At 55.5% G+C, this 20,448-nt stretch overlaps 1 protein-coding gene and 1 non-coding gene across 3 annotated transcripts; both read left to right on the forward strand.

The window, feature by feature from the left end:
- The first annotated feature begins 1,300 nt into the window (after positions 1-1,300).
- On the forward strand, positions 1,301-13,492 carry NOP53 (NOP53 ribosome biogenesis factor). 2 transcript variants are annotated; one of them, XR_012427777.1, is made up of 13 exons: positions 1,301-1,538; positions 2,643-2,707; positions 6,049-6,157; positions 6,792-6,991; positions 7,391-7,461; positions 9,209-9,304; positions 9,986-11,045; positions 11,129-11,311; positions 11,778-11,953; positions 12,184-12,250; positions 12,963-13,039; positions 13,122-13,178; positions 13,433-13,492. XR_012427777.1 is itself a non-coding variant. In XM_005589714.4 (13 exons), exons 1-13 carry the CDS (start codon positions 1,315-1,317, stop codon positions 13,437-13,439), a joined length of 1,437 nt encoding a protein of 478 aa, XP_005589771.4. In that variant the 5' UTR covers positions 1,301-1,314; the 3' UTR covers positions 13,440-13,492. The 2 variants fall into 2 exon arrangements, 1 of the variants encoding a protein (XP_005589771.4); XM_005589714.4 differs by having other exon boundaries at positions 10,941-11,045.
- Positions 12,280-12,389, forward strand: LOC123570431 (small nucleolar RNA SNORD23). The gene has a single exon (XR_006694610.2). It is a non-coding gene; the product is annotated as a small nucleolar RNA SNORD23 (small nucleolar RNA).
- Positions 13,493-20,448: the final 6,956 nt, after the last annotated feature.

Below are 20,448 nucleotides of genomic sequence, written 5' to 3' on the forward strand. Positions count from 1 at the left end.
GCTGGTCTTGAATTCCTGGGCTCAAGCCATCCTCCTGCATCGGCCTCCCAAAGTGCTGGGATTACAGGCGTGAATCACCACGCCCCCTGCCATGGATCCCTTTGAATGGCTGCCAGGGCCCAAGAGCCTCCGAGCTTCCTTCCTTATTTGTAAATAGCAAAGATGAGTTGATTCTAAGATGAAGCCTCAGAGGGCAAGGCACTAACAACAGCTAACACTCAGATGCCAGACGCAGCCTTAAGTGCTTTACATATGTTTAATCTTCTGCATGATTTACGAGGCAGATGTACCGTTATCATCCTTATTTTGCATATGAGGAAACTGAGGCACAGCGAAGTAGCCTGCTCAAGATGAATGATTCTTGAGTCTGCACTTCTAGGGTCCTAAAAGTGTATGTTTCTCACATTCCTCTAATGTTCTGTGCTTCCAACTTTGATATTCCGAAAGTTACTTGATTTCCAAGATCCTAGGATTGGAACATTTGAGATGACAAAACTGAGAGTGGAACATGTGCTGTGCAGAATCTGCCACTGACTGTTCAAAGAAAACGAGATTAAAAAATTGTAAGGCCGAGCATGGTGGCTCACATCTGTAATCTGAGCACTTTCGGAGGCTGAGGAGGGAGAATTACTTGAGCCCTGGGGTTCAAGACCAGCCTGGACAACATAGTGAGATCTTTGTCTCTTGAAAAAAAAACCACATCAGTTTGGACCAGGAGTGGTGGTGTGAGGCTGTAATCCCAGCACTTTGGAAGGTCTAGGAAAGAGGATCACTTGAAACCAGATGTTCGAGACCAGCCTGGGCAACATGGGGAGGCTCCATTTCTACAAAAAATAAAAATAAAAAATTAGCCAGGTGTGGTTGCACGCTTCTGTGGTCGCAGCTACTTGGGAGACTGAGGTAGGAGGATCTCTGAGTTTAGGAGTTGGAGGCTTCAGTGAGCTATTACCCTTCCACTGCACTCCAGCCTGGGGGCAACAAAGTGAGACCTTGTCTATTAAAGAAAAAAATCAGTTTGAGCGAAGACCCCAGGCGGCCAGGTGTTCGGTTAAGGGCGAGAGCCAAGAAACTGCAACCTTCCCATCTCTCTTCTACCACCCGCCGCCGTTAGGAGTCTTCAGATCCCGCTGTAAAGAATGGAGGAAGGGGTAGCCATTTATCATTTACCAAGATGACAGCCTCCTGGCAACTCCAGTCACTTTACAAATATGGCTGCCACAGGAAGTACGTCACGGAAGAGGGCGGGAAATCTGCGCGCGCATGCTGCAAAGGGGCTTTTTGGGACGCCACCGGCTGAATTCTTTCTTTGACAAGATGGCGGCAGGAGGCCGTGGAGGTGGTGGGAAGCACAGCTCGAAAAGTGATGCCGATTCTGGTTTCCTGGGGCTGCGGCCTACTTCGGTGGACCCAGCGCTGAGGCGGCGGCGGCGAGGCCCAAGAAATAAGAAGCGGGGCTGGCGGCGGCTAGCTCAGGAGCCGCTGGGGTTGGAGGTTGACCAGTTCCTGGAAGACGTGCGGCTACAGGAGCGCACGAGCGGGTACGGGGGGCGGGACTTCCGGGAACTGGGACGGTTCCTGCGCCCAGGTGCTAGGCCAGTCGTGTTTGCGTGGGTGGGTCGGTGGCGGGGGTTGGGGGGGCAGCTGTCTCGGGGACCGCCGAGGAAATGGAGAGCATGGTCAGGGGACCCAGCATGGGAAGCTGGAGAGCTTGATAGAGTTACCAGGTTTAGCAGATAAATATACAGGACGCTTAAATTTGGATTTTGGGTAAACAATGAATAATTTTTAGCATAAATATATTCCATGCCTCCACCTTAGCTTGCTCCTTGCTATATATGTGTGTGTGTGTGTGTATATATATATGTTTCTGAGACGGAGTCTCGCTCTATCACCCAGGCTGGAGTGCGGTGGCGCTATCTCAGCTCACCGCAACCTCCGCCTCCCAGGCTCAAGCGATTCTCCTGCCTCAGCCTCCTGAGTAGCTGGGATTACAGGCGGGCGCCACCACGCCCGGCTGTTTTCTTTCTTCTTCTTCTTTTTTTTTTTTTTTGAGACAGAGTCTCTCGCTTCTCGCTGTAGTCCAGCCTGGAGTGCAATGGCACGATCTCGGCTCATTGCAACCTCTGCCTCCAGGGTTCAAGTGATTCTCCTGCTTCAGCCTCCCAAGTAGCTGGGATTACAGGCATACACCACCACGTCTGGCTAATTTTTGTATTTTAAGTAGAGACAGGGTTTCGCCATGTTGGCCAGGCTGGTCTTGAACTCCTGACATTAGGTAATCCACCTGTCCCGGCCTCCTAAAGTGCTAAGATTACAGGTGTGAGCCATCGCACCCAGCCTAATTTTTGTATTTTTAGTAGAGACAGGGTTTCACCATGTTGGCCAGGCTGGTCTTGAACTCCTGACCTCAGGTGATCCACCCTCCTGGGCCTCCCAAAGTGCTGGGATTACAGGCATGAGCCTCCGTGCCCGGCAGTCCTTCCCAAATATTAAGTTCTGTAAACTGCAGGGTGAGGCCTTAGCCCGGAAGAGGCCAAGTCCCGTGGTGGGACTTGACTAAGAAGAGGAAGGCTGGGGCTACCAGGTTAAATCTCTTTCTCCTCCAACATCTCTGGCTGATGTTCTGCATTTCTGTCCCCCAGTGGCTTGTTGTCAGAGGCTCCAAATGAAAAACTTTTCTTCGTGGACACTGGCTCCAAGGAAAAAGGTGAGGAGAGGCTTATGTGGTGGGGAATGGCCGTTATTCGTTGTTAGCCAGCTTATTGCAGCCTCTGAGATCTATGTTAATTTTGTGGCTTGGGAGGCAAATATCTGCGGAAATGGGTCAACCTTAGTATAAACAAGGGGACCTCAAATGGGCAGAAAGCAAGCTGGAGACTAACTTAGAGAAGGTGGGTTTTTCTTTTGAGGTGTCAGTGATCTCCATGCACAGATAAGCTGCTGGGAGTCTGCCTTGATCAATAGGTTAGAAACACATTAAACGATCTCTTTTTAGCTTGCAGAAAAGTAAGTCAAGGACCTGCTTACACAAATCAGTCCTGCTGGTCGCGGTGGCTCAGGCCTGTATTCCCAGCACTTTGGGAGGCTCAGGCAGCTGGATCACTTGAGGTCAGGAGTTCGAGACCAGCCTGGCCAATATGGTGAAACCTCGTCTCTGCTAAAAATACAAAAATGAGCCAGGTATGGTGGCGGGCGCCTGTAATCCCAGCTACTTGGGAGGCTGAGGCAGGAGAATCACTTGAACGTGGGAGGTGGAGGTTGCAGTGAGCCGAGATCGTGCCACTGAACTCCAGCCTGGGCGACAGAACAAGACTCTCTCAAAAATAAACAGAACAAGACTCTCATCTTGTTAACTAAAGCAAGACTGATTTATTATTACTATTATTTTTTTGAGACAGTTTTGCTCTATTGCCCAGTCTGGAGTGCAGTGGTGTGATCTCAGTTCAAGTGATTCTCCTGCCTCAGCCTCCCAAGTAGCTGGGACTATAAGCTGCACCATCAAGCCCGGCTCTTTTTTGAGATGGAGTTTTGAGCCCAGGCTAGAGTGTAATGGCGTGATCTCAGCTCACTGCAACCTCTGCCTCCGAGGTTCAAGCGATTCTCCTGCCTCAGCCTCCCGAGTAGCTGGGATTACAGGCATGCCACCGCGCCTGGCTAATTTTGTATTTTTAGTAGAGACGGGGTTTCTGCATGTTGGTCAGGCTGGTCTCGAACTCCTGACCTCAGGTGATCCGCCCGCCTCAGACTCCCAAAGTGCTGGGATTCCAGGCGTGAGCCACATGCCCGGTCAAGCCTGGCTAATTTCTGTATTTTTAGTGGAGATAGGGCTTCACCATGTCAGCTAGGCTGGTCTCAAACTGCTGACCTCAGGTGATCCACCCACCTTGGCCTCCCAAAGTGCTGGGATTATAGGCGTGAACCACCACACCCGGCCAAGATGAGCTTTAATAGGAACGAGAGGACCTGATTTAGTGAACAGGTAACACACTAGTCTTAACTTGCTTGCCTTATGTTGCCAGAATGCAGGGTGGGGATCTGCTGAAACAAGATGAGGAATGAGGGAGGGATTGTTCTGATGAGTAACAGTGTTTACTTCAATATGTAGAAAAACAGACTAAGAACAGATGATCTGCTCTAATGAAGGGCCTGGAAGCAAGTGAAGGTGTCTGCTTTGATGGAAAGGCTGATGGCTTTAATGAGCAAAAGAGTGAGCTTGTGTGAGATCAGCCAAAGGGTCTGTTTTAATGAAAACGAGAGGACCTGGTTCAGTGACCAGATAGAGTGGAAGGAGCTGCCTTGAGGTACGAGAGACTTCCAATAGGCAGGTAAAAAGTGGTTATTAGAGTCTGGGCACAGTGGCCTATGCCTGTAAGCCCAACACTTTGGGAGGCTGAGGTGGGGCGGATCACTTGAGGTCAGGAGTTGGAGACCAGCCTGGGCGGCATGGCGAAACCCCGTCTCCACTGAAAATACAAAAATCAGCCGGACGTCATTGTACACGCATGTAATCCCAGCTACTGAGAAGTGCTTGGACCCAGGAGGTGGAGGTTGTGGTGAGCCAAGATTATACCACTGCACTCCAGCCTGGGTGACAGAGCAAGACTCTGTCTCAGGCCGGGCGCAGTGGCTCATGCCTGTAATCCCAGCACTTTGGGAGGCTGACGCGGGCAGATCACCTGAGGTCAGGAGTTTGAGACCAGCCTAGCTGACATGGTGAAGCCCTATCTCTACTAAAAATACAGAAATTAGGCAGGCTTGACCGGGCATGTGGCTCACGCCTGGAATCCCAGCACTTTGGGAGGCTGAGGCGGGCGGATCACCTGAGGTCAGGAGTTCGAGACCAGCCTGACCAACATGCAGAAACCCCGTCTCTACTAAAAATACAAAATTAGCCAGGCGCGGTGGCATGCCTGTAATCCCAGCTACTCGGGAGGCTGAGGCAGGAGAATCGCTTGAACCTCGGAGGCAGAGGTTGCAGTGAGCTGAGATCACGCCATTGCACTCCAGCCTGGGCAACAAGACTGTCTCAAAAAAAAAAAAAAAAAGAAAGTGGGGTGTTACTAGAGAAGTCAGCCTTGAGTGAAGTGAGTCGATCTGGTGTATGAGCATAAAGGGCAAGTCAGTGACCTGCCCTGTAATGAACAGATGGGGAAGTAGTTATCGGCGTGCTCTGGCGAGTGGGAAGCCGCTTTGCGGGGCGGAAGGGAGGCAGTTTTTGGGTCCACTTCAGTGAGAAAACGTGGACAAAGATAATAGTGGTTGTGAGCAGTCGCAGGTCAGCCCCTGTGCTTCGTGGGTCTTCAATGATTTCGTCTTCACAGCAGCCCTGTGAGGGAGGCATCGACATCCTCATTTTGGGGACACGGAGGAGCTACGCCTCTTATGTGAGGTCCCACAGTCCATGCCAGGGCGTAATTCCATTCTAGGGCATTTTGCTGTAGAGTTACTGCTTTTAACCGTTAGGCTTTTGAAGTAAAAACCGCAGGTACCTTTGTGGAGGAAAAAGGCAGTAAAAACCAGCGACCTAGAAGTTATGCTGAGAAGTGGCCGTCCTGGGTCCCAAGTCCAGTTCTGTGGCCCTCCCTGGGCTTTGGTGACAACTGATCACTTGCTTTCTTCCTTTTTTTTTTTCCCCCCCGAGATGAGATCTCGCTATGTTGCTCAGGCTGGCCTCCAACTCCTGGGCTCAAGCGATCCTCCCACCTCAGCCTCCCAGAGTGTGGGGATTACAGGTGTGAGCCACCATGCCTGGTCCCCCTTCCCTCTCTGTCTGGGAGACTCTCCTATGTGGCTGTGGGTGTGACTCTTCATGTCCCCAGCATGGGGCCTGCCTCCTGCTGGCCTAGCACTTGGTGTGGAAGGTCAGGGCTTGGGCACCTTGGGCCTCACCCTGAGGGGCCTCTGCCTCCAGGTGGGAGCCTGGGGACCTCCAGGTCTCCTGGGGTGACTTGGATTCAGGTCTGGTGGCTGCCATGGAGCTGAAGGGGGTGGGTGGTCTTTGCCGTGGGTAGGCCCAAGGCCTCAACTCGTTCTCTTTCCCATTCTTAGGGCTGACTAAGAAGAGAACCAAAGTCCAGAAGAAGTCACTGCTTCTCAAGAAACCCCTTCGGGTTGACCTCATCCTCGAGAACACATCCAAAGTCCCTGCCCCCAAAGAGTGAGTGTCCCAGCATCCCTGGGCCCTTCTTTCCCGCCAGACTCTGCTCCTGAAGGGCTTCCGGGCTTGGGGGATGGTAGGCGAGGGTCATTTGGAGGGTAGGGCAGGCACAGGGTCAGGTTTGGGCTTTGGAGTGCAGATTGGAGGGAGGGAGTCTGGGTGCCCTGGTGCTGGGCCGAGGCAGTGAGGAGGGGCCTGGACCCGGCTTGGGGCTTTGGGGTTGGAGAGGAGGGGCTGAGCGGGAGGCGTGTTCAGGAGGCACATCGGGTGGGTCTTGGGGCGTGAGTGGGTGAGAGGGTGGACAGCTGGCCTTCCCCTGAGATGGGGACGTGGAGGAGGAGCGGGATTTCGGGTGATGCTGAGGTTGGTTTTGACATGGTGGTGTGAGGTGCCTGGGGGATGTCCAGGACAGGGCTGTCGATTCACTGAGTCTGGGGCTCAGAGGGGAGGGGAGGCCTAGGCCGGAGACAGATGTGGGGAGAGGGGTTCTCTGAAGAGGAGGCGGAGCGCCGCCTTTTGGAGAGGGGGTGCTGGAGCTGCCTTAATGGTGGAGGAAGCCTGACAGGGAGGAGGCCTGGCTGCTGTTCAGGCCGCCACCTCACCTGCTGCACTTGTGCCACCTCTCCCCGACCAGCGTCCTTGCCCACCAGGTTCCCAACGCCAAGAAGCTCAGGCGGAAGGAGCAACTATGGGAGAAGCTGGCCAAGCAGGGCGAGCTGCCCCGGGAGGTGCGCAGGGCCCAGGCCCGGCTCCTCAACCCTCCCGCAGCCAGGACCAAGCTCGGGCCCCAGGACACTGTGGAGCGGCCTTTCTACGATCTCTGGGCCTCAGACAGTGAGTGACCCTGCTGTCACCTGCAGATGGGGACAGGACTGCCATGTGCAGTTGTGCGTGTTGTGCACTGCACGAGAGTACAGTGCGAAAGGGAGTGCCCTGTGCTTTGGTGACCTCCCAGCAGAGTCACGCGTCCTGAAGGGACGGCTGTTTCCTACTCGTACTTTTCCTTTCCTGAGTTGTGGCGCTCCTGCTTTCAGCTTTGGTCTCCTCCACTTTCTGAACCCGTCCAGACGCACTTTTGTCCGGGTGATCGAGGCCCCTTGGGGTCTAGAATCAGTCCTTCCCTTGCCTGAGCTTCAGGGTCACCTTTTTGAAATGGGGAGGGATTGAGGGGAGCCCTTTGGTGCCTCTTCCGTGCTGGGACTGTCCCAGCAGCTCCCCTCGCTGTATCCACAGACCCCCTGGACAGGCCGTTGATTGGCCAGGATGAGTTTTTTCTGGAGCAGACCAAGAAGAAAGGAGTGAAGGTGAGACGTGTGGGAAGGGCGTCCTGGGTGATGGGAGGGTGAGGAGGGCCAGGAGCTGCTCTGTGTTCCTGCAGCAGAGTCTCAGTCTCGGAACCCTTCTATCCCAGTGGTTGAGAACTCTGCTGGAGCCAGGTGGCTGGGATTCCTGTCCCGGTTCCAGTGCTGACTGATCCTGGGAAGGTGGGCTAACCTTTCTCTGACTTGTGTCTTCCTCTAAAATGCAGATGAGGGCCCGGCACACTGGCTCACACCTGTAATCCCAGCACTTTGGGAGGCCAAGGCAGGTGGATCACCTGAGGTCAGGAGTTCGAGACCAGCCTGACCAACATGGTGAAACCCTATCTTTACTAAAAATTATTATTATTATTATTATTATTTTTGTGATGGAGTCTCGCTCTGTCGCCCAGGCTGGAGTGCAGTGGCGCAATCTCAGCTCACTGCAAGCTCCGCCTCCCGGGTTCACGCCATTCTCCCGCCTCAGCCTCCCGAGTAGCTGGGACTATAGGCGCCCGCCACCTCTCCTGGCTAATTTTTTGTATTTTTAGTAGAGACGAGGTTTCACCGGGTTAGCCAGGATGGTCTCGATCTCCTGACCTCGTGATCCGCCCGCCTTGGCCTCCCAAAGTGCTGGGATTACAGGCGTGAGCCACTGTGCCCAGCCACTAAAAATATTTTTAAAATTAGCTGGGCGTGGTGGCATGTACCTGTAGTCCCAGCTACTAGGAAGGCTGAGACAGGAGAATCGCTTGAACCGGGGAGGTGGAGGTTGCAGTGAGCTGAGATCATGCCACTGCACTCCAGCCTGGGCAACAAGAGCGAAACTCCATCTCAAAAAAATAATAATAATAAAATATAGATGAAATTGTACTTAGATCATGGGCTGGTGGGGAGAATTTAAAGAGGTAACGCATGAGAAGGTGGAGCCAGTGCTGGCAAGTGGCAGAAGTGTCATGGGTTTGAGTTTGGATTTGCAGCCTCCTCCTTCTTGAGCTGCTGGACCCCGAGTGTTAGAACCCAGGTGCTTACAATCTCCGGGGCTGAGCCAGAGAAGCCCTTGCCGGAAAGAACATACAATAGCAGCGTAGTGAGAGACCTGGAAGGGCGAGGGGCAGGCCATGCAGAGGCCCCAGGGAAGAGCTGCCAGGCTGATGACAGAGGCTTTGAGGGGGGACCGAGTGTGTTCAGGAGGCGGGGGTGGTCCCAGAGGGAGTACAGGCCAGGCTTGGGGGATGATTCTGAGCGGGGCAGATGTGTGGGGCACCGCCAGAGGGTTTTGTGGAGGGGAGGGGTGGGACCCAGGTGGCCACTCTGGGGAGGTCACGCTGTGGTGGGGCAGGTGTAGAGTGAGACACCGGGAGTCAAGGGCATGAGAGTGGAGCCCTGAGCCAGCTGGGCTGGGGCTGCGGGTGACCCGGGACACAGTCCTGGGGCAGATGCTCCAGGCCTTGCCAGCGGTTGGGTGTGGGAAGAGCTTGAGGGGCATTCAGGTGACTCCAGGCTTCTGCTGGCGACTGACAGGGCCTTTGTGGGGTGGAGAGCAGATGGGGAGGGATGAAGAAAGCCTGGAAGTGGGCCGTGCGCCCAGGTCGCCCAGGCTTGCTTCTAAGGCGGGGCCCTCCTGACCGAATCACCCCCCAAAGGCCCTTGTCTGGTGACATTACCACATTGCAGTTAAGTTTCAACACACAAGCCTGGGGGACCTTCCGACCTCACACGGCCTTACCCTGCCTCGGCCTTTTCTCCACAGCGGCCACCACGCCTGCACACCAAGCCGTCCCAGGCCCCGGCCGTGGAGGTGGCGCCTGCCGGAGCTTCCTACAACCCGTCGTTTGAAGACCACCAGGTACACCACCCCGACCAGGCCTCCCTCCTCAGCGGGCTCTGCCTCTCGGTCAGGGCTTCACTGGCTGCCTCCCTGTGCTGGGTGGTGCTGGGAACTCCAGAGTGACCCAGACAGCCCTGGACCTGTCCTCACGGGGCTCATGGCCCAGTGTAGGAGACCTGTTCCTGGGTAATGATGAGCAGAGTGGTTGGGGCGGGGAGCCCAGACGGGGCACCTGGCCCAGCCTGGGGGGTCAGGAAGGGCTCCCTGGAGGAGGGGACGCCTGAGCCGAGGCAGAGGCAGAGGCTGAGGGAGGGGTTTGCAATGGGAGGAGGGGAGTGAGTTTTCCAGGTGGCGGGAACAAAAGGTACAGAGGTGAGGTGAGACCATGGCGCCTTCCAGGAAGCCTGTGGGACAGAGATGCAAAAGGCTGTGGTGACTCGGTGGCACACTGGCAGCCAAGTGGCAGTTACTCACGGGCGAGGCTAGCTCAGCGATGGGGAAGTCTGGCTGGAGCCACTGTGCGTTTAGCCGGCATCTGTTGGGCACAGATACTGCGGACAAAGGGTGCGAAAACCCCTCGCTTGGCCAGATACCTGTAATCCCAGCACTCTGGGAGGCTGAGGCCGGCAGATCATTTGAGGTCAGGAGTTCGAGACCAGCCTGACCAACATGGTGAAACCCCGTCTCCACTAAATACAGAAAATGAGCAGGGCGTGGCAGCGTATGCCTGTGGTCCCACCTACTTGGGAGGCTGAGGTGGGAGGATTGCTTGCGCCCAGGAGGTCCAGGCTGCAGTAAGCTATGATGGCACCACGGCACTCCAGCCTGTGTAACAGAGCGAGACTCTCAACCACCGCAACCCTCCCTCGAGGAACGCCCGTTCTCCTGGGATCCCGTGACTGGGGAGACGCTGAGACGTTCGCGGTAGAGGCAGGATGCTTGCCCTAATCGTTTTCAGCTTCATAAGGAGATAGCCCGGAACAGAGGCAGCTTCCTCGTCTGGTAGAGAAAAGCGTCTGCGGAAAAAGCAACAGTGTGCTCACGTTTGAAAGGACGAGGGTAGGCCGGGCGCGGTGGCTCAAGCCTGTAATCCCAGCACTTTGGGAGGCCGGCCGAGACGGGCGGATCACGAGGCCAGGAGATCGAGACCATCCTGGCTAACACAGTGAAACTCCGTCTCTACTAAAAAAATACAAAAAACTAGCCGGGTGAGGTGGCGGGCGCCTATAGTCCCAGCTACTCGGGAGGCTGAGGCAGGAGAATGACGTAAACCCGGGAGGCGGAGCTTGCAGTGAGCTGAGATCCGGCCACTGCACTCCAGCCCGGGCGACAGAGTGAGACTCCGTCTCAAAAAAAAAAAAAAAAAAAAAAAAAAAAAAAAAAAAAAAAAAGAAAGGACGAGGGTGCCGCTCACTGCCATCTGTTCCTGGACCTGATGTGGGAGGGGGGTGGAGATCAGACATTCGCTTTTAGATTGTACCTGCTCTGGCTCTGTGCAGGGTGGGGTGTGCTGGTAGACGCGGCGTGGGGAGGAAAGCCTGGGCTGGGGTGAGATCCGTGGGCACTGGGTGAGGGACAGATGGGAGGTAAGAGGGTCTAGTCTCAGTGTCCCAGGAGAGGTTCAGGGACCGGTCCTCACTCCCGCCCCTCGCAGACCCTACTCTCAGCCGCCCACGAGGTGGAGTTGCAGCGGCAGAAGGAGGCGGAGAAGCTGGAGCGGCAGCTGGCCCTGCCCGCCACGGAGCAGGCCGCCACCCAGGTGAGCCCCGCACCTGCCCCTCCCTCTCCTCCCGGGGCCTGCTACCTACCCCTGACACTGCTCTCTGCTTCCCACCTCCCCAGGAGTCCACGTTCCAGGAGCTGTGCGAGGGGCTGCTGGAGGAGTCGGATGGCGAGGGGGAGCCAGGCCAGGGCGAGGGGCCGGAGGCTGGGGATGTCCAGGTCTGTCCCACGCCCGCCCGCCTGGCCGCCACAGAGAAGAAGACGGAGCAGCAGCGGCGGCGGGAAAAGGCTGCGCGCAGGCTGGTGAGCGCCTGGGCCGGCGGGGCCTGCTTCGGATGCCTCGCCCCCTTCCTTCCTTCCTCCCACCAGTGGGCTGTCCTGGGTGATGTGGGCAGCCTGCCCACCCCAAGCCCCGTGTGTGGCGTGTGGTTTGGGCCGTTTGGGACCCTCACAGCTGAGACTCATTTTCCAGCCTCTTCCAGGCGGGGCTCTGGGCTGGGGTGGGACGGGGGTCCGTGGCGCTTCTGTTTGACGGCTGAGGTGCGGGGCGGTTTCTGCACCGCAGACCGGGGGAGGTGGGTGGCGGGCTGAAGCTTGAAGCTAGCAGCTGCGGGGAAGGCACTGGAGGCGCTGCTGACCTGACGGGGCCAGGGTCAGGAAGGGCCTCCGGGGCAGGCAGATTTGCGCGGGTGGGGTTCCCTGTGTAGAGGGAAGGCCTCCCTGGGTGGGCAGCACTTGCCTGGACCCTGACCCTGCCCCGTCTCCACAGCGGGTACAGCAGGCCGCGTTGCGGGCCGCCCGGCTCCGGCACCAGGAGCTGTTCCGGCTGCGCAGGATCAAGGCCCAGGTGGCCCTGAGGCTGGCGGAGCTGGCGCGGCGGCGGAGGCAGCGGCAGGCGCGGCGGGAGGCTGAGGCTGACAAGCCCCGAAGGCTGGGGCGGCTCAAGTGAGAACCGGGCGGGGGTTCTGGGAGAAGCTGGAGGTGGGGCCAGGTCCCAGGGCCTGACGCCTTCCTGCGTTTGTTCAGGAACTGCCCGCCCCTCCACCGGCAGACCACCTCTTCCCCCACAAAACCCCACATTCTCAGAGGCCCCTCCTTCTCCAGGAGGGGACTTTGGACTGGGTGTCCTGGGCCCTGCAGGCGTGAGATTTCTGGACACCCGCCCTGTTCCGCAGGTACCAGGCACCCGACATTGACGTGCAGCTGAGCTCGGAGCTGACAGACTCGCTCAGGACCCTGAAGGTGCTCATCGCTGGCGCCGCAGAGCCCTGTGCCCAATGATGACACCATCCTTGCTCCCCGTGCCCCCTAGGGGCTATGGGCGACACCATGGCTGCCCCTGGGCTGGGCCAGTGGGGCCAATGCCCAGGGGCTGAGGGCACAGGGTGCTGGGGGGGATCCCAGGGTGAGGGGCCAGGCTAGGTAGGGTTTGAGTCTGGGACCCTAAGAAAGCCTTTCCTTCCAGCTGGTCCCTGTTGCAGTCCTGGTCGCCTTCAGGACTAGAGGGACCTTCCTGAAGTTCAGAACCAACCCTGTCCCTCCCCTGCTCAGAACCTGCTGTGGCTCCCCAGTGCCCCTGAGGAAGCCCAGCTCCTCTGTCAGCCACACACCTGGCCTGGCCTGCCCCGGCCGTGGGGCTCCAGCCGGCTGTGCTCATGAGTGGACTGTGCCTTCTCCCTCTGACCCGGCCTTTGCCCTTGCTGTCCCCTTTCCTGTGTTGTCACCAGCCCACTTCCCATGACTCCTCCAAGCCCAGCTCAGAGATGGCCGTGGGTTGGTGGCTGTCATCCCAGTGCTGAGCCCCAGCAGCTGAGGGCCAGGCTGAGTCCCTGGTGCCCACAAGGCTCCCCTGGGGAGACTGCACGGGGCTGAGCCCTGCCAGGACCCCGAGGAGAGGTCCCAGGCCCTCGGGCTTCTGCCAGGCCCTGCTGAGGCCTCCCTGTCTGTCCCGCAGCCCGAGGGCAACATCCTTCGCGACCGGTTCAAGAGCTTCCAGAGGAGGAACATGATCGAGCCTCGAGAGAGAGCCAAGTAAGGGCGGCCGGGGCTGCTGTGGGGTGAGGGCATCTGGGATTGGCCCCGGGCACTGACTGCTCCATTGTCCCTGCTCCAGGTTCAAACGCAAGTACAAGGTGAAGCTGGTGGAGAAGCGGGCGTTCCGTGAGATCCAGTGAGTCCACCCGGTTTCACCACAAGGAAGGGAGCCCTTCTCCCGCCCCATGGTGCCCACTGAGTCCCAGGGACCCTCCCAGAGTGTGGCCAGTGGCTGAATCACAACCCCTTGGCCATGCCCAGAAGAGGCCCTGAAACCAGAGTGTGGTTGGGAGGGTCCCCAAAGGGAAACTGAAAGTCAGGGAGTGTCAGGTGGGCAGGGGTTGTGGGGCACCCTCTTACCCACCCTCAGCCCCTTTTCTCTGTCCCTAGGTTGTAGCTGCCATCGGATGCTGGAGCCCCGCCCTTCAATAAAAAGTCCCTTTTAGCCAATCAGTGAACTTCGCGTGTGGCTTGTGTGCCTCCTGCGGGCAGCTGCTCCCAGGTGCAGACTGCGTGTCCCCCCGTGTGGCGACAAACATGTAGGTGGCAGAACTCACTGCCAGAGCCTGGTGAAGCAGAGGTGAGGAGAAGCTTCCCCACTGGATTCCGACTTGGAGAATAGCCCAGTTCCTTCCGCTGTGGGTGACGTAGCAGCTCTCGCCACACCGATGGTAGGAGTGGTGGCAGCTGACCTCCGCCAGGCACCTGCTATCGGGTTTATGCAGGTGGATTCACTCACTGAACTCACAGCAGCCCAACCAAGGAGGGCTGTACTCCCGTTTTAAAGGTGAGGAAACAGGGCCGGGCACAGTGGCTCACTCCTGTAATCCCATCACTTTGGGAGGCTGAGGCGGGCAGATCACTTGAGCCCAGGAGTTTGAGACCAGCCTGGGCAACATAGCCAGACCCTATCTCTACCAAAAATTAGCCAGGTGTGGTGGGATGCACCTATGGTCCCAGCTACTGGGGAGGCTGAGGCAGGAGAATCACTTGAACCTGGGAGGTGGAGGTTGCAGTGAGCTGAGATCGCGCCACTGCACTCCAGACTGGGCAACAAGAGTGAAACTCCATCTCAGGAAAAAAAAAAAACGCCGTCTGCCAAGGAGGCCGGCCTCTGACCCAGTGACTCTGTGCTCAGGGGTGACCGAAGGAAACTGCTGGAAATGGGGAGGAAGCTCTTAATGCCTGGAGACGGCCATCGGGGCGTCGGGCACATTCCTGGATACCCGGGGTTGTGGGTGGTCACAGCCACTCAAGGACAAACCCAGTGGCCTGGACACTCAAGTGTCCTCAGGAAGTCCCTGGTATTTAATTGCCTGGGGAAGTGCATCTGTTCCCATATGCGAAATGGAGGATCCACAGCAAAGATGTTTGTGTGTGTCTGCACAGAAATGGCATTTCACATCCGACTTTTATGTCAAAAGCCTGAAAGTACAGAACTCAGCTGGACACAGTGGCTTACCCCTGTAATCCGTCATTTTGGGAGGCCCAGGCAGGAGGATTGTTTGAGACCAGGAACTGGAGACCACCCTGGGCAACATAGTGAGACTCTATCTCTAGAAAAACATTTTTTAGGCCAGTGCAGTGACACTTGTAATCCTAGCACTTTGGGAGGGTTGAGATGGGTGGATTGCTTGAGCCCAGGAATTCAAGACCAGCCTGGGCAACATGGCAAAATCCCATTGGTTTTTACAAAAGATGGAAAAAATTAGCAGACATGGTGGTGCCCCAGCTACTCAGGAGGCCAAGGTGGGATGATCACCTGAGCTTCGGAGGTTGAGGTTGCAGTGAGCCAAAATCCACTGCATTTCAGCCTGGGTGACAGAGAGACCCTGTCTCAAAAAAAACTTTAAAATTATTTAGTCATGGTGGTGTGCTCCTGTAGTCCCTGCTCCTCAGAAGGCTGAGGCTGGAGGGAGGTGGAGGCTATAGTGTAGTGTGATGGCGCCACTGTGCTCCAGCCTGGGTGACAGCGAGACTAAAACATAAAATACGGAACTCTGGTTAACAGTTTGCAAGCTGAATTTCACTAAGGTCTGCAGTTCCTTTGAAAAATGTAAAACAGGCCGGGTGCGGCGGCTCACGCCTGTAATCCCAGCACTTTGGGAGGTGGGCGGATCACCTGAGGGTCAGGAGTTTGAGACCAGCCTGGCCAACATGGTGAAACCCCATCTCTACTAAAAATAGCAAAAATCAGCCAGGCGTAGTGGCGGGCGTCTGTAATCCCAGCTACTTAGGAGGCTGAGGCAGGAGAATTGCTTGAACCGGGAGGCAGAGGTCTCAGTGAGCCAAGATCATGCCATTGCACTCCAGCCTGGGCGACAAGAATGAAACTCTGTCTCAAAAAAAAAAAAAAAAAAAGAAACCGTTAAACAAGGTGGATTAATGAACAGATGTCCCATAAAACAAAAGCACTGAAATGTTAAGGGTAGAATCTAGGTGATGAGGTATTCGGGTGTGCACAGAAAAATTCTCTTTGAAAGTGTCCTAATAGGGAAATGGCACATTGGGGTTTTGGGGCCATGCAATGTCTATCATGGCCCTGCACCTGCTTTTGAGGCGGGTGGATCACCGGAGGTCAGGAGTTTGAGATGAGCCTGGTCAACATGGTGAAACCCCGTCTCTGCTAAAAACACAAATTACCCGGACGTGGCAGGTGCCTGTAATCCCAGCTACTCAGGAGGCTGAGGTAGGAGAATGGCTTAAACCCAGGAGGCGGAGGTTGCAGTGAGCCGAGATCATGCCATTGCACTCCAGCCTGGGCAACAGGGTGAGAGCCCAAGAAGTCTTACTCTGTTGCCCAGGCTGGAGTGCAGTGGCACAATCTTGGCTCACTGCAAGGTCTGCGTCCCGGGTTCACGCCATTCTTCTGCCTCAGCCTCCCGAGTAACTGAGACTACAGGTGCCCGCCACCACGCCCGGCTAACTTTTGTATTTTTAGTAGAGACGGGGTTTCACCGAGTTAGCCAGGATGGTCTCGATCTCCTGACCTTGTGATCCACCCGCCTCGGCCTCCCAAAGTGCTGGGATTACAGGCGTGAGCCACCGCACCCATGAAGAGCATGATAGAGTCCGTGTCCTGATTTCAGAATCTGTTACATACTGGCTGTGTGATGTGCAGGTTACTTAACCTGTCTGTGCCTCAGCGTTGTGTCTGTAAAACAGACATAACGATAGTGCTTATCTTGCTGTGGGTTATTATAAGTAAGTGAGTCTGCACGTGAAAGTGAGGCCCTGGCACAGGGTAAGCTCTAGGTGGGTGTTTGCTTTTATAACAATGTTAGGGTGGGGGAAGATGATTTTAAAAAGATGCGGAAACTTGCAATTTGTGCCAGAGGCTCCTCACAAATGCTCTGACCCTTTGACGCAGTCATTGCATGCTTGGGAACGTGGCCTACAGAAACAGCCGGAAGTTGGGGAAGAGCATTCTGCACAGGCTGGTCCTTGAGAGCGTTCTGGAGAATGGGAGGAAACATGGTCATGGACACGGGGCGGGCGTTGGCCACGCAGGCGCCACCTCTGTGGCCATTAACAGAGGGGTCGGAAGTGCCTGCAGCCACTGGAAGGCGTTCGTGTTTGGATGCTTTGTGGGAAAAAGTGAACAGGATCTGCCGCCGTCCACGCTGGCGTTCATCAAACAAACCCCCATGCCAAAAGTCTCGTAAGTGGGAGGATTTCAGAGGACGACTCCTTATTCTCTTTTCCAGCATTTCCTTTTTTTAAAATTTTTTTTTTTTTTTTTTTTTTTTTGAGAAAGGGTCTTATTATGTTGCCCAGGCTGGAGCACATGGCTCTGTCTCAGCTCACTATAGCCTTAACCTCCTGGGCTCAAGTGATCCCCTGAACTCAGCCTCCTGAATAGCTGAGACTTACAGGCCCATGCCACCATGCCTGGCTAATTTTTTTCTTTTTGTATTTTTAGTAGAGACAGGGTTTTGCCATGTTGCCCAGGCTGGTCTCAAACTCCTGACCTCAAGTGATCCACCCACCTTGGCCTCCCAAAGTGCTGGAATTACAGGTGTGAGCCACTGAGCCAGGCCCCAAATTATCTGTAATGGAGCAAACTTAAAAAAGGAATCCAAAGGTTTTTTTCCTTTGTTTTTCTTTTTGAGATATTCTTGCTCTGTCGCCCAGGCTGGAGTGCAGTGGCACGATCTTGCCTCACCGCAACCTCCGCCTCCCGGGTTCAAGCGATTCTCCTGCGTCAGCCTCCCAAGTAGCTGGGATTATAGGCACGTGTCGCCACGCCCGGCTAATTTTTTGTATTTTTGCCAGAGACTGGGTTTTGCTTTGTTGGCCAGGCTGGTCTTAAAGTCCTGACCTCAGGTGATTTACCCGCCTCGGCCTCCCAGACTGCTGGGATTACAGGGGCGAGCCACCGTGCCCTGCCTGGGGGATTTTTATTTTCTTAGATCCGCTTTTCTGTGTCCTCTCCATGTGCTCCCACGCTCTTCATGGTGGTGGGAACCATGGGCTGGGTGGGCTGGGCTGACCTCCCTCCATCTTCTCATCAGAGGCTAAAAGCAACCCCTGTATTTCCCAGACACCCCAACAGCTGGGATTCTGGATGAGAATTAGGTTCCAACAATTAGAGACACCCTGGTGAGGCGTGGACGGCAGGAGCGATCCTGGAATCGCAGCCGGGCTTGGTGTCCTTGAACCCAGCGGTTCCAGCAGTGGCCCCGTAGGCAGCAGCGCCCCTGGTGGGTCAGTTCAGTGCTGTCCTGGGTGTCATTTCTGAGGGCTTGGCCTAGAGCTGCTGCTTCAGTTTCCCATGATTTTGTAAGCACCCAGTTCCCTGTAAGAGACCTGGAGTGGTTTCTATTCAGGCGCTAGAGACAATCATGCATTGCATTTTGTGTGTGTGTTTTGTTTTGTTTTAGTAGTTGTTTTTTTTTGGAGACCAGGTCTTGCTGTGTTGCCCAGGCTGGAGTGCAGTGGCACGATTATGGTTCACTGCAACCTCCACCTCCCCAGGGCTCAGGTGATCCCCCCACCTCAGCCTCCCAAGTAACTGGGACCACAGGTGCATGCCATTATGCTAGGCTAATTTTGTATTTTTTGTGGAGGTGGGGTCTTGCCATGTTGCCCAGGCTGGTCTCAAACTCCTAGACTCAAGCAGTCCTGCCTCAGCCTCCCAAGTACCAAGATTAAAGGTGTGAGCCCTCACGCCCAGACTCCTGTCTCTATTTAAAAAACAAAACAAAAAAATGGGTGTGGTGGCTCACGCCTGTAATCCCAGCACTTTGGGACCCTGAGGGGGGCGGATAACCTGACAGCACTTCTCCTTATTCTTTTTTCTGTTTCGGCGCTATGTTTGAGACGAGCCTGGCCAACATGGTGAAACCCCGTCTCTACTAAAAATATAAAAATTACCTGGGCATGGTGGCGGGTGCCTGTAATCCCTGCTACTCAGGAGGCTAAGGCAGGAGAATCGGTTTGAACCTGGGAGGTGGAGGTTGCAGTGAGCCGAGATTGTGCCACTGCACTCCAGCCTGGGGGACAGAGCGAGACTCGGTCTCAAAAAAGAAAAGAAAAAAAAAATCCATACTAATGGGTAGACACAACTCAAGTGAGAGTAGGTTTTGGGGCAGAGAAATTCAGATTAGGCTTTGGCCGGATTTGGCCTGAGCTTCCTGTTTGGCTTGTGAATGGCGATGTCGCTGAGCTGGCAGACACGGGAGCCAGAGCTCAGGGGACCTGGCAGGGAGAGATGGGTGGTCAGCGTGTGGGTGTGTGACATTTGAGGCAGTGGGAGTGGGTAGGAATTACACATAGACCAAAGGTGACAAGTGAAAAGCAGGGAGGTCCGGGGGAAGGAGAAAAAGGTGGGGGGGTGGGGACCAGCACAGGGCACTGAGCAGGGGTGGCGGGGAGGATGTGGGAGAGAATCGGGGCTGTGGATGAGCTACTCCCTCACCTGCCCACACAAGGCTGGAAGGTACCCCAGGAGGGTCGGCCAGGAGGCCGGGGCTGGGTGTCCATTGCTGAGAATTGCCCAGGGAGTGGGTGTTCAGGGCTGGGAGCAACCTCAGAGCACCGCTGTGGTCCTGTGTGATCACTAATGCTCCCACTCCCTGATCCTGTGTGACCACCAAATGCAGCGTCACCCAAGTTCAAGGAGAATCTGGACGTGGGAGACAGTAGCCGCCAGGAGGCGCCTTGAGCCTGTGCCAGGAACCAGACAGTCTGGGACAGTCTGAGACAGGACATAGAGGGAGACAGACTCAGGGAGATGCCATCAGAACACCTGGATCCAGCTGTGCCTGAAGTCCTCCCACAGACTTTGGTTACAGGAGCCAAGTGCTTAAGCCAATCACAACTTGGATTCAGACACTTATGACCAGAACTTATGATGCCCCTTCCCCCATCTCAGCTGCCTTCCCCAGGCTTCACCTCTGCCCTTGTCACTGGTGGGAATCCATCCAAACCTTGAATCTGGCCTTCAAGTCTGGGCACCTCACCCCTCCTTTACCTGGCACATCAGCCTTGGGCCCCTCTCCCTGGCTCACTGGGTTCCTGCCCCTTTGTCCTCAAGCCCCTCTACTCCAGGAAGTCAGCCTGGATTGCACCCTTCTCCCCACCCCACCCACATGAAGTAGAATCAGGAGCAATACCGGGCTCCCCACCTAAGAGCTGGGGGGTTGGTTTCAAGTCTGCTCAGTCCGATTCTTCCCATCTGAACTTCATGAACAGGTAACTACAGCTTCCCTCTGACATCCCAAACACCCTTAACTATTAGATGGGGGAGCGTGAACCTTGTATGCAGAAGGTGCTTAGTCAACACCTGTTGATGCAGGTGATACAGGGCATTGGTTAGTAGCACAGACTCTGGAGCCAAGCTCCTGGAATCACATCTTGGCTCCACTCCTTACCAGCTGGGTGTCTTTGAGGAAGTCACTTAACCTTTCTGAGCCTCAAGACAGGTAATACTAGTGTCTAGCATTAAATAAGGTAATGCCTATTACCTTATTTATGCTGTAAATGCTGACAGCAATGCCCAGCACATAGCAAGTGCTGTATGATTGTTTACTATATAAGAAGCTCAGAAGAAAACAGACCACAGTCAATTTCTTTTCTTTTTTTTTTTTTTTGAGGCGGAGTCTTGCTCTGTCACCCAGGCTGGAGTGCAGTGGCATGATGTCGGCTCACTACAACCTCCGCCTCCTGGGTTCAAGTGATTCTCCTGCCTCAGCCTCCTAAGTAGCTGGGATTACAGGCACGTGCCACCACGCCTGGCTAATTTTTGTATTTTTAGTAGAGACGGGGTTTCACCCTGTTGGCCAGGCTGGTCTCGATCTCTTGACCTTGTGATCTACCCACCTCAGCCTCCCGAAGTGGGCCCAGTGCTTATGTGTATCTTACCACAATTAAAAATCACACACAAGGCCAGGTGCAGTGGCTCA

The sequence above is a fragment of the Macaca fascicularis genome, chromosome 19 (genome assembly GCF_037993035.2).
Source record: "Macaca fascicularis isolate 582-1 chromosome 19, T2T-MFA8v1.1".
In the NCBI taxonomy this organism is placed as follows: domain Eukaryota; kingdom Metazoa; phylum Chordata; class Mammalia; order Primates; family Cercopithecidae; genus Macaca; species Macaca fascicularis.

Excerpts from the sequence above, each read along its gene's own strand:
- NOP53 (XM_005589714.4), top strand. The coding sequence starts at position 1,315 with ATGGCGGCAGGAGGCCGTGGAGGTGGTGGGAAGCACAGCTCGAAAAGT. Across the intron at positions 1,539-2,642 it reads CTACAGGAGCGCACGAGCGG|TGGCTTGTTGTCAGAGGCTC; the intron begins GTACGGGGGGCG and ends TCTGTCCCCCAG. Across the intron at positions 7,462-9,208 it reads CCAAGAAGAAAGGAGTGAAG|CGGCCACCACGCCTGCACAC; the intron begins GTGAGACGTGTG and ends TTTTCTCCACAG.